At 39.9% G+C, this 12413-nt stretch overlaps 1 protein-coding gene across 1 annotated transcript in view; it reads left to right on the top strand.

Annotated features, from left to right (window-relative positions):
* The window catches only part of MED12L (mediator complex subunit 12L), a gene marked incomplete at its 3' end in the record, with an annotated part of 370596 nt that overhangs the window by 324303 nt on the left and 33880 nt on the right, over positions 1 to 12413 (top strand). The window contains exons 26-32 of the mRNA XM_081086020.1: positions 291 to 490; positions 4105 to 4293; positions 5329 to 5403; positions 5519 to 5709; positions 6503 to 6664; positions 8835 to 8946; positions 11848 to 11937. Coding sequence (XP_080942146.1) covers positions 291 to 490; positions 4105 to 4293; positions 5329 to 5403; positions 5519 to 5709; positions 6503 to 6664; positions 8835 to 8946; positions 11848 to 11937 — 1019 coding nt within the window. The remainder of the gene's footprint in view (positions 1 to 290; positions 491 to 4104; positions 4294 to 5328; positions 5404 to 5518; positions 5710 to 6502; positions 6665 to 8834; positions 8947 to 11847; positions 11938 to 12413) is intronic.

Here is a 12413-nt window from a genome sequence, read left to right as displayed (position 1 = left end):
AAATCAGTGTTCTCTGATTATTAAGTGTGATTCAAAATGGCCTGTGAAAGCATACATAATTCTATAACAAAGTAAGGATTGAGTCTTGAACTTACTTTTTTTCCATATCTGATGAAACTTCCCTGGGTTCTTGCATTTATTCTCTTGATCCCTTCTCTTCATTGCTGCACAGCTATGCAATGATACCATTCACATACTTTAAATTCCTGAAAGCTTGTTTCATTTACTTGTCAAATAATTGGCAATATTTTGAATGTGTGTGATTTTGGGTTTGTGATTCTGTTATTTAGGAGATGCCAAAATTGGCAATAACAGTGTCAGCTCTCTAAAGAATGATGACTTCACCATGAGGGGTTTGCGACGTGATGGGAATGCTGATGATATCTGGACTGCCTCACAAACTGCAAAATCATGCGGGAGAAGCATTTCCATGGAAACCGCCAACTTAAAAGAATATGCTAGATATGTACTGAGAACTATTTGTCAACAGGTATCTTCAGATTTAATTGGCCTTTAACTTTGAATATGTAACTTATTTTGGAAAGAATCTCACTATTGTACAAAACATGTACATAGATGGTCCTTTTTATCCTGCTTTGTTTTGACATAATTTCAAATTTGCTGAAAAGTTGCAATAATAATAAAGAACTCTAGTATATCCTTTATACAAATTCACTAACTTTTTAAATTTTGCCACATTGCTTTATAATTCTATTTGTGTGTGTCAGTATGGATGCATATACTTAAAATTTTTTTTTCTGAGCCATTTGAAAGTAGTTGGCATACATTATTCTTTTTTACTTTTGAATACTTTAGTGTTTGTTAACATGAACAAAATACAGTTTAAAAAAACTCAGGAAATTTAGCATTAGTACAGTAAATTTTTCTCACCTATAGACCTCATTCTAATTTTGTCAGTTGTTCCAACTATGTTGGATTTGTGTGAAGTTTCCTGTAGATTAGCTTCAGATTATGCATTCCTAGCTAGACACTGCAGCGGTAATGCTGGGTTCTTCTCGGGTACTCACATCGGAAGGCCCATGATGTCCACTGGCACCTCATTGGTGATGTTAACCTTATCAAGATGTCTCCATTGTATGATTTCAAAATTTCTCTACTGGATAATTTTTTTTGTCCTTGTAATTAATAAGCAGTCTTTGGAGAGACACTTTAAGACAATGCAAATATTCTCATCAAATTCTCTCACCTCCCATGTTGCATCCATTTTGTTTCTTGCCAAACCAGTCTTTACTGTGATGGGTGCAAGATGGTGATTTTCCTCCAAACTCCTCTCCTCTCCAGTTATCAGTTTGCACTCTTCCCTAAGGAAAAGCCCGCCCTTAACTTATATTTACTAATTTTCCGTATGGATTATGATTTACTGTCCTTGGTTATGTTCATTTTCAAATTGCCCAGATTTTTCTGGTGGGACTCTTTTCATGCTGGATCTCATGTTATTTTGATATGTCTTTATCTTTATTTTTTTTTTTTTTAACTTTCTGGCTCCTTTTGTACTTGCCCTGCCCCAGATCTAGAATTACTCATTCCTCTGAAGAACCTTGGTTCTGTTTAGCACAAGATGGTATTTAGAAACCAAGATCGAGGCCCTGTGTGTGCTCATTGTTTTAGGCCTTTTCAGCAGACAGAGCTAAGGAAAAACCATATCTATACACATAAATGTGTGTGCAAATCACGAGTTCATACTGATATCTTTACTTCCAGTCCAACCCCACAAAGTCCTTTGTTTTCCCCATTCCACATTAATATTGCCTTCTTCCACACTGTGAACCCCACTCCCAGTAATATTTACCCTGTACTCATTTGCTTTATTCTGTAATATACCTGTAATAGTTTCAGAATTGCTACACCCATACTACTAGGAAAAACAAGCTTACTAAAAGGATTTGAAGATTTGTTTATAGTTCTTCCCTAAGAGTTTACCATATTATGTTAAGAAATCATTTGAACTTTCTCCCTCACTGTGGATATATTTCTTGCTTGAAATAGAACTGATTTTTATTTGTTTTTGTTTACATTCAGTGTAGGTCCACCCCCACCCCCCCTCGCCCAGCTCTGTCTTTAGAATAGCATGCTCCCACAGGCCGACTATGCAAAAGGTATACTCAGAGATATGTCCTCTCTCCCTAATCCCTGCTACCCTTTGTCTCACCCTGCCCTAAGTGGCCAGTTTCATAATCTTCTGCTTTAACTTTTCATATATTTAAAAAAAATTTCTCCTTTCTTAGTAAAAGAATCAAGGCATACCATATATACTCTTTTTTACGTTCCAAATGTTGACAGGGTCATGTTTTTATAAGGCATATTATAACCATGGTAAAAGTTAGCTAAATAGTTATATAGGTACTAGAAGCCTGGTGCATGAATTCGTGCACCAGTGGGGTCTGGCCAACCTTCCCGGGCCAATCAGGTGGGGCTGGCTGGAGGGAGGGGACTTGAGAGTTTGGCCAGCTGGCCCCACCCCCAGTTGGGGTGGTGGGGGAAATTGGGGGCAGGGCCAGCCTGGGGGAGGGGCCATGGGTGGTTGGCCAGCTGTCCCTGCCCCCATGGTTGAATTCCAGGTCGAACTCCTGATCAAGGGGACAATTTGCACATTAGCCTTTTATTATATAGGATTAAGAAGTTGTTGGGTTGTGCACTGGTTCCATACTGTGAGAGCAATTGGAATTACAGTGGAGTCTTGACTTACGAGTGTCCTGACTAGCGAGTTTTTTGAGATACCAGCTGTTTCTTGGCCGATTTTTTGCATTGAGTTGACAGAGTAATTTGAGTTAATGAGCTACTTAATGAGCTCCTTAACGAGCTTGGTCTCGGAACGAATTAAACTCGTAAGTCAAGGCCCCACCATACCTAAGGAGTTAAAATTGTTTTTGATGCCTTAAGAAAATGACTGCTCTCTGGTCCACAACCTAAGATTGATTTAATTGATTTGATGTAGGGCCCACACTTTGTTAACAAGGTCCTCAGGTGATTTTAATGGATAATCAGTGTTTAGTCACAGGTGTAGTGGTTAAGAAACAGGTTTCATTTTAAACAGATCTGGGCTCAAATCGGGCTCAGGAACAGTTGACAAAGTCTTATCTAATCCAATCTAATAAAAATAATATGCAAATTGACCATCATTCCAACACAAGGTGGCCGCCCCCATGTGGACACAAGATGGCCAGTAGGGGAGGGCAGTTGTGGGTGATCAGGCCAGCAGGGGAGGACAGTTAGGGGCAACCAGACTGGCAGGGGAGTGGTTAGGGGCAATCAGGCAGGCAGGCAGGTGAGCAGTTGGGAGCCAGCAGTCCTCAATTGTGAGAGGGGTCCCAGATTGAAGAGGGTGCAGGCCGGGCTGAGGGACATACACCTTTCCCCCTTTGCCCCCCTTGCACAAGTTTCGTGCACCGGGGCTCTAGTTTAAAATAAGAGCTTCCTTTGAAAAACTGATGAAGAAAGTGTGATAAAAGTTTAAATTAGTAGAAACTCTCTACAGGTTAATTAGCCATATGCATCAATAGCTTTAAATTTTTGCTATACTTCTTAACCCAGCAATTGCACTTTATGAAATTATCCTGAGAAATCAATTGTACAGAGAATAGATGTGCACAAACATTTATTTATAATACTAACATTGTAATATCAAACAGGAAGACAGTTTTCTGAATGTTATACTGTGTTCTATTCAGTAGAACATAGCATAATGCATTTCATAAAAATGACATCTTATAAATAGACTCATTGCCCTTACATATGGCAAGCTAAAAAAATTGATTATAAAACAGTTGCAAGAACAAGAACCGATTTTCCAATTGAAACACATACCAATATTTTCCTTAGCTTTCTTTTCTTTCCTTTTTTTTTGTTCGCACATCTATTTTTTAAAGTTTTCTTTATCCAAGGTTTCACTTTGTATTTTAAGAATTTAAAATACTAGAAAAGTTTGTTTTTAAAACTTTTGCCACCATTTTGTGTATGTAATATTTTGTTAATTGGAAGATTCCTGTCTGCTTTATATTCCATTATGTGCCATGAACTTAGTACATATTACATAGGCATGTAGAAAGCCCATGCCTACCAATCTAACTGCTGTATGATTTTTAGGAATGGGTAGGAGAACATTGCTTAAAAGAACCTGAAAGATTGTGCACAGACAAAGAACTAATATTGGACCCTGTGCTTTCAAATATGCAAGCACAGAAACTACTGCAGCTCATCTGTTATCCTCATGGCATTAAAGAATGTACTGAGGGGGACAACCTGCAAAGACAGCACATTAAGCGCATTCTTCAGGTGAGTGTCAGTAAGATTATGTTTCTGTGATTTGACACATTCTTTGTAATAATAACAAAAATGACTGTAGCATTCCCACAGGCTCTCTTAGGCTTTTCTTATGCCTTAAGACACATCTTGCTAACAAATGTGCAAAATAAGTCGAGATAAAGCCAGATGCTCCCAGGCATGGTTTAAAAACCATGGTGGCTGGATGCTGAGAGGCTGTGTGTGGTTCCCAGGGAAGGGGTTTGGTGCCTGGGCTGCCCTCGCTGCTGGGTGCCCACTGCCTCCATCACAGCTTACTGCACAGTAAGCACAGCACTGTTTTTGCACTCTCCGATTTCATTCTGTTAGCGAAAACAGGCTAATGTAGGTCTTTCCTAAAAGTGAAGTGCTTGCCCTGCCCTGTGTGGTTCAGTTGGTTGAGCATCGTCTGTGCACTGAAAGTTCGATTCCCAGTCAGGGCACATGCCCAGGTTGCAGCTTGATCCCCGGTGGAGAGGGAAAGAGTGTGCATGAGGCAGCAGATTGATGTTCTGCTCTCACATAGTTGTTTTTCTCTTGTCCTTCCTCTCTCATTAAAAATCAATAAAAGTATTTAAAAAAGGAAAAGTGAAGTACTTAACACAAACTTTTTTATTTTTTATTTGTATTGATTTCAGAGAGGAAGGAAGAGGAGAGATAGAGAGAGAGAGAGAGAGAGAGAGAGAGAGAGAGAGAGAGAGAGAGAGAGAGAGAAATATCAATGATGAGAGAGAATTATTGATCGGCTGCCTCCTGCATGCCCCCTACTGGGCATCCAGCCCAAGACCCGGACATGTGCCCTGACTGGGAATCAAACTCTGACCTCCTGGTTCATAGGTCAATGCTCAACCACTGAGCCACACTGGCTGGGCATTTAACATGAACTTTTGAAAAGCAGTGGTGCCTGTAGATCCCTTTCTTGTGTGTGACTGTTCTACTCTTTCTTGAAATAGGGAAACGGCCAGTAATTCCTGTGTTTTAAGACATGCGTAATGTCCTTAATGTCTTAGTTATTTCCATTTCCCCCAGAACCTTGAGCAGTGGACACTGAGGCAGTCCTGGCTAGAACTTCAGTTAATGATTAAGCAGTGCTTGAAGGACCCAGTGAGTATATCTGAAGAGCATGCATGTGTATAAAATTGTATGAAAAGCAAAGCATGTTGGCATGTGAGGTTTAAGTAAAATGTATGTGTGCTAGTTTTCTTGTGTCTGGCACTAGGGCTCTGGTTCGGTGGCTGAAATGAACAACTTACTGGACAATATTGCTAAGGCGACCATAGAGGTGTTCCAGCAGTCTGCTGACATGAGCATCAACTCTTCCAATTCCGGTACGGGGCTCTTCAACCCGAACGGGATGGGAAGCTCCGATGCAGGAAGCACAAGGCAGAATGGAATAAAGACATTTCTAAGGTGTTTTTTCTGTGGCTTTATTACTACTAGTAGTCTCTTGTTAATTTTTCACATGTAACTGTGTTTTATTTGCATAATCAAATCTTTTTTCATAAAGCTGCAGGAATATGAAGAAAGTAATAACTTGTGTCAGTTATCATTATTTAATAATAAGTTAAAGGGCAATGTTACAGGCTGCATGATATCTTAGTGCTCTAAATACTAGGTTAATCGGGCCCAGACTCCTGGGAACCACAGGTGACATTCAGGGTGCATTAATTTCTTTAGTGTTCACTGTTCCGTGGTATTTGTTACATAGGAAACACTTTTTCTGCCTTCTTTAAAAATGAGCATTTTTGCATAAATGATAATCATGAAAGGCAGATTAGCTGTATTTCATCATTTTGGCGTAAAGTATAACTAGTGAATTCTAAAACTTTAAAAACAGGCTATCAGTGTGCTTAAATGTAACCAGAACATTTCATATCTTAACCAGGACAAAAAAAGTGTTGGACAAAAGGACTGTTACTAATCAGAGAGCCACAATAATAGAAAAGTATGTTTGTAGATTTTTAAACAAACTTTTAGTTATACTCCCAGAACCGTGTCTTTTATTGCCCTCTATAAGCACGAGTGGAAAAGTGTGCAAATATCTGGTATTTGGCAAGATATTTACTGTGCGATAGCATAGAAATGAAAGGGAAAATTCTGAATAATCAGTGTATCTTGTGTATAAAATTTTTACATGGGAATTTCTGTTATAACTGTGAGAAAAAGGTGCCTCGTTGGGCATAACGCCTGTTTCTGATTTTAGCTCCTCTGAACGCAGGGGTGTGTGGCTGGTGGCCCCGCTCATTGCCAGGCTGCCAACCTCTGTGCAAGGAAGAGTACTGAAAGCTGCCGGGGAGGAGCTGGAGAAGGGACAGCACTTGGGTTCTTCTTCAAAAAAGGAAAGAGACAGACAAAAACAGAAAAGGTATGCCTGCAAGTTGTGTCTCTATGTCTGATTTGAAAGAGAGAAATGTAGCATTCTGCAAACATACATGTTCACTGCCCTCCAAGTCCACTGAAATTTTGTTATTAAATGAAATTGAAAATATTTTGTTAGGTGAGGCGCTGTTCCTAAGAAGTTCCAGGTTATACTGCTTACACGTTCTCAGTTCCGCCTATGCACCCCGATCCTTGCTGCTATGAAAATCCTGACTTCGTAGCCCCACTGCATCCTGAGTCAGACCTGGGTTGCCACCTGGTCCCTGTTTTCTCCTTTTAATCACTTTTCTTTCTTTTTATTTTATTACTTAGGTCTTTGTGTTTAAAATACATAGAAATATTTCTAGTACTGTCTTCTTGGGCCCTGAAATAGTTACTAATATTTTTAGCATTTAAGGTTCTTGTTCTAGATTAGATATTAAAACTTACAAACCATGAAGTTTAATGTTAATTTATTTTATGCCCTGAAAAGATTTCAAATAATTCTATTTGAAAACTGACTGTGATACTGAAGAAGTTTAAAACCACTCTCAAATGTGAAAACATGGTGAATTTAGCACCAAAGGATAAGGGGGAAATAATGATAATTTCTTCTGTTTGATTGGGGGGGGGGGGGTGGAAGTGTGTGGGGTGGAAGTGAAAGAGGATACAGGGGGGATAAATGCTGTGGGGGGAAATAAAAAAAATTGAAATATTATTTTCTTCTAATTAATAATATTTTGGTAGCGGTCATTTATTGAGCTCTTACAAATGCCAACCCCTATATAAAATTTATTTCATATATACTCAAACTTTTAAAATCTCACAGCAATCATGAAGCAGGTGCTGATCTTAGCTCTATACACTTTTTACAGATGAAAAAACTGATGCACTGAAAGGTTAAGTAAATTTTTTGAGAACACAGCTAAGCAGTTAGGAAGCTGGGTTTACACCAGGTGGTCTGGTTTCTGATCCTGCATTCTTAACTGAAGAACATTTGGTAGAGACCTAACTTTGCTCATATTTTGTTTGTTATCTGATGGTTTTGTTATGTTTGCTAGCATTAATTAACCAACCAGATGACTCAACTTAGTTCTCAAAGTTTGTTAGCTAATGGGTGATTGTATGTACTTCGCCCCGCCTACCACAGAGAGGTCTAGAGGCTCTTACAAAGTTTCAAAATGGCCCTTCCCAAGTCAGTCTCTCGCAGTCTGCTTATGTAAAATGAAGCAGATTGAAATATTTTGGCCTCAATCTCATTTGAAGAAATTTTTCTTTCCAGTGTAGCAATTAGGTTATCAGTATGACTAGTTAGTTGTTCTCTAAAAATTGAATAAATCTTAATAGAATTTTTACCAAATGTCTTTTTTTAAAAAAAATATTTTTATTCCTTTCAGAAAGGAAGGGAGAGGGAGAGAGAGATAGAAACATCAATGATGAGAGAATCGTCGATTGGCTGCCTCCTGCATGCCCCTCACTGGGGATGGAGCCCACAACCCAGGCATGTGCCCTGACTGGGAATCGAACTGTGGCCTCCTGGTTCCTAGGTTGAGGCTCTACCGTTGAGCCACACTGGTTGGGCCCAAATGTCTTAAAACCCCTTTGAAGACTGCATTGTGGGGGTGGAGGGCTGTGCTCCTCAGGTCACGAGCAAGCACTCTGGTATTTGGCAAGACATTTACTGTGTGATACTAGGTCCTTGAACCAGGTTCTGATTTTAGCTCTACCAGTAAATACCCCACTGCTTGTTCTCAAGAAATGTGCTGAAAAATAAAATAAGCACAGCAATCGGATAGGGCTGGATCCTACAATAAGAGTTGTGTGTGAGAGGAAGTTTACATTTTAAATTTAATTCTGTGTATAAGGTGATATTCCTTCTGATGTGTATTATAAAGTGCAACTTACTGATGTGAAATACAAAGTCTCTTCTCCCTTCGCTGCCCTTAACGCTCAGTTGCAGTATGAATTTATGCTAGTTTGGGGAATGCCTTCAATATTAAATTATTTAAAAGCATTCCTGTGGCTTTTAATATAATCAGTAGAGATATGACTTAACTCTCCATTTTTGACTAACTATTAGTAAAATAGTGAGCCAAAACCCGAGGGCAAGAAGTCAGTGTTGCAAGGAAGTAATCCATTCTTTCTAACTAGATCTGCTGTTATGATTTGCTTTGTAGTATGTCTCTTTTGAGCCAACAACCATTCCTCTCACTGGTCCTTACCTGCCTTAAGGGACAAGATGAACAACGAGAAGGCCTCCTCATGTCTCTCCAGAATCAAGTTAATCAGGTAAAGTAGAGTAGAGTATGAAGCCAGGCAGCGTTTTTCTAATGGCATTAATTTGTTTTCCTTTCAAATGCTGAGATTAAACCAATAAGGACACAGCGCGATTTGATTAGATGAAGGTTGGCATAATTCATGCTCTATTCTCCTACCTGACATTCTAGTCACCACAAGATTAACAATTTTATATTAATGTGACATTAATGTGACTATAAAAGTGACATTTGCATATTACACATTACTTGGACATGTCTGTCCTCTCTTGATCCTGCCTTGGGGGAGGGGTCCTGGGCAAGTCCCTGTTGCAGTTGGCATGGCAGGAAGACAGAAATAGAGATCTGAGACCTAAGGGGTCTTCCACCTATCACGCAGGGTCTCATCTTGAGCCCTGTAGGTGCAGAAACTCAATTTCATTTTACTACCAGAGCCAGGATGATACCAGTCAAGTACACAAGATACTCATTTATAAATCAGAAGTCATTTTGGTTCATTGATAAAGAATATGGACTTTGTCTTTCCAGCAACTACAGTTCCCCTGGCGCTTGCATTGTCTGTACCACAAGGAAACTAGTGACCACATTAGAAACCGGAGACTGTGGAATTGAGCAGTGTGGTTTGGTGGGTCATGTGGGCTGTTTTATCCTGCTGCAGAGCCTAATGGCGCCCTCCTGTGGCGCTGTGGTTCTATGACATCATGTCTTTTCCTTGAATGGTACTAGATGAACATGAACAAGGACACTTACTTGGTTCTTCCATTGTCTTCCACCTTTTGGATATGAGAAATCTATCTTCTACACCAGGGGTGGGCAAACTTTTTGACTCGAGGGCCACAGTGGGTTCTTAAACTGGACCGGAGGGCCGGAACAAAAGCATGGATGGAGTGTTTGTGTGAACTAATATAAATTCAAAGTAAACATCATTACATTAAAGGGTACGGTCTTTTTTTTTTTTAGTTTTATTCATTTCAAACGGGCTGCTCTACACAGTCGCCAGAATAATCCTTTTTAAATGTGAATCACATTTCTTTGGTGCCCAAAATGCTGCAATCATTCTTGCTACACTTAGAATAAAGATTCAAAGCCTGGGCTTATAAGGCCTTAGTGATTTGGCACTGGCTCTCATTCTACCTTTTTTCCTACCAGCCATGGCCTTGCTCACTCCATTCTTTTCACAGTGGCCACATTGCTGGTCCTTGAACAAACTGTCATTGCAGCACCTTTGCATCTTTTCTTCCCTTCACCTGGAAGGCTTTCCTCTCAGATGTGCACATGGTTGTCTCCCTCACTTCATCAGGTCTCTGCTCACAGGACACCTCCTTCAGGAGGCCCTCCCTGATCACTCTCTAAAAATAGAACGACGGTCATTCTCTATCCCCTGGCCCAAGTCCATACCACTTGTTGCACCTGATTTTTTATTGTTCACTAGAGGCACGTTGCATGAAGAGATTCGTGCAATAGGCCTTCCCTTCCCCTGGCTGCCAGTACCGGTTTTCCTCTGGCACTTGGGACCCAGGCCTTCACTCCAGCCCGGAGCCTTCCATCTTTGCTCCACTGCTTTGCACCTATGTATGCAAATTAACCGCCATCTTTGTTGGGTTAATTTGCATACTCTCCTGATTGGCTGGTACGTGTAGCGGAGGGATGGTCAATTTACATGTTTGTCTATTATTAGGTAAGATTCTGCCCCTTGAATGTAAGCTCCATGGCAGCTTGTGTGCTTTGTTACCTGCCTTGCACCCTTATCTCGCCTGGGAGAAGTCCATTTCTTTTGATGAGCTGTGGGAAGTGTTCTCCTCTTACCCTGCAGGATACTTACAGGTCATCTGCTGGGCTTACTTCTGCATGTGACTCATTTCAACTATTTTAAGATGGTTCTCATTAGTTAACACATATTTCAGAGCATGGCAGTATGAGATTTTTTTTTTTGGGCGGGGGGAGGCGGTATGCATTTGTTTTTGCTCCTGCCATCTGATCCTGGGGTGTTGCCCACTTGCAGTTTGCCCTTCCTAAGAACACCTTTCCTTTCCCAGCATTAGTCTGAATCACGGAAGAAACACTCACTTTATAAGTGGATATGCCACTTGACTAATATCCAAATTGTCACATTTTTTCAAAATAGTATGTATTATCTTTATCAAGGAAGACAAGATTCCACTTCAAAAGGACACTAAAATAATACTAGTACATTTGCTAGGGTTCTCAGCGTGTCCCTAGAAATATAACCCAGAGCTGATATAAAATGTAATTTTATCTGCCTAATACTTATCTTTATAAGACAAATGAAATGATGTAATGATGTGTAGTTGACCCTTGAGTTGCATGGGGTTTAAGGGCACCGACCCCAAGACAATAAAAAAATTTATATAACTTTTGCTTTCCCAAAACTCCAGTCATCCTCCTGGTATTCAGAAACCAAAACCTGAGAATGCTCCAGTCCCTTATGGTGAAGAACAATCTGCAAATTTCCAACCTCAGATAAAAAAATACTGTTTCTCAGATGTGAAACCCGTATTTATAGAGGGGCTGCCTGTATATTTACTGAAAAATCCATGTGTAAGTGGACCCACACAGTTCAAACCCATGATGTTCAGGGTCAACTGTATTTAAAAACTGATCTTTATTTTTGTTAATGTTTAACTTGATGGTCCTCTAAAAACGTTTTCTAAGACTACTGGATAAGTAATTAGAAAAGATTTTTCTTCTCCCATCTGGAAAGGTAATGACAAAGAAATAGCCAGATTTCTGTCTGCTTAGTGGAAGGGGAGGAAAGTTTTAATTTGTTAAACCAAGAAGTTATTTTTGACCATCAGTAAAAGCTCAATTTAACTTAAAATATGAAAAATTTAATTTTAACAGGGGAAACCAGTTCTGGATTTTTTTTTTTTTTTTAATGTATTGTCTGGTTTAGATCTTAAGTAATTGGAGAGAAGAGCGATACCAACATGACATAAAAGCACGGCAGATGATGCACGAAGCATTGCAGCTCCGCCTGAATTTGGTAAGACATTTCCAGTCTTTTGCCTGCGTTAAACTTATCTTACATAGCCTCCCACTTCCACTGTCGTCACAAGTCTTCATTGCAAGGTGAGGCCCTCTGCTATTTGCTCTCTGTGGCTACTTCCCTGTCCCTCTAACCTTCCTGTTTTCCTGGCTGCTGTTCTTCCTGTCTGGCCTAACTTCCGGACAGCAGTAGGTAGGTATTTTAGGCTCCGGTTTGCCTTCTGCAGCCCCGCCCCAGGGAATCTCTCCTTTTGGGTGTGAGCTCAGAGGAGGACTTAGAGGACCAGTATTCTGAGATGGAAGTTAGTTTTGACTATGCTTATTTAAAAACCATATTAAAATGACATTTAAGTCAAAATTATCAAATTGATCATAAAAACAAATTCTACATGGAAGGTTTTGGTTTTCAGAAATTTAAAATTCTCACACATTGAACATTCCTTTGAATTTTTCTTTCCCACTGGACAAGCCAGC

Source organism: Myotis nattereri, assembly GCF_964212035.1.
Source record: "Myotis nattereri genome assembly, chromosome: 3".
Classification (NCBI taxonomy): Eukaryota; Metazoa; Chordata; class Mammalia; order Chiroptera; family Vespertilionidae; genus Myotis; species Myotis nattereri.
Note: the sequence above shows the minus strand (reverse complement) of the source record. Positions and strands in the feature narration are given on the sequence as shown.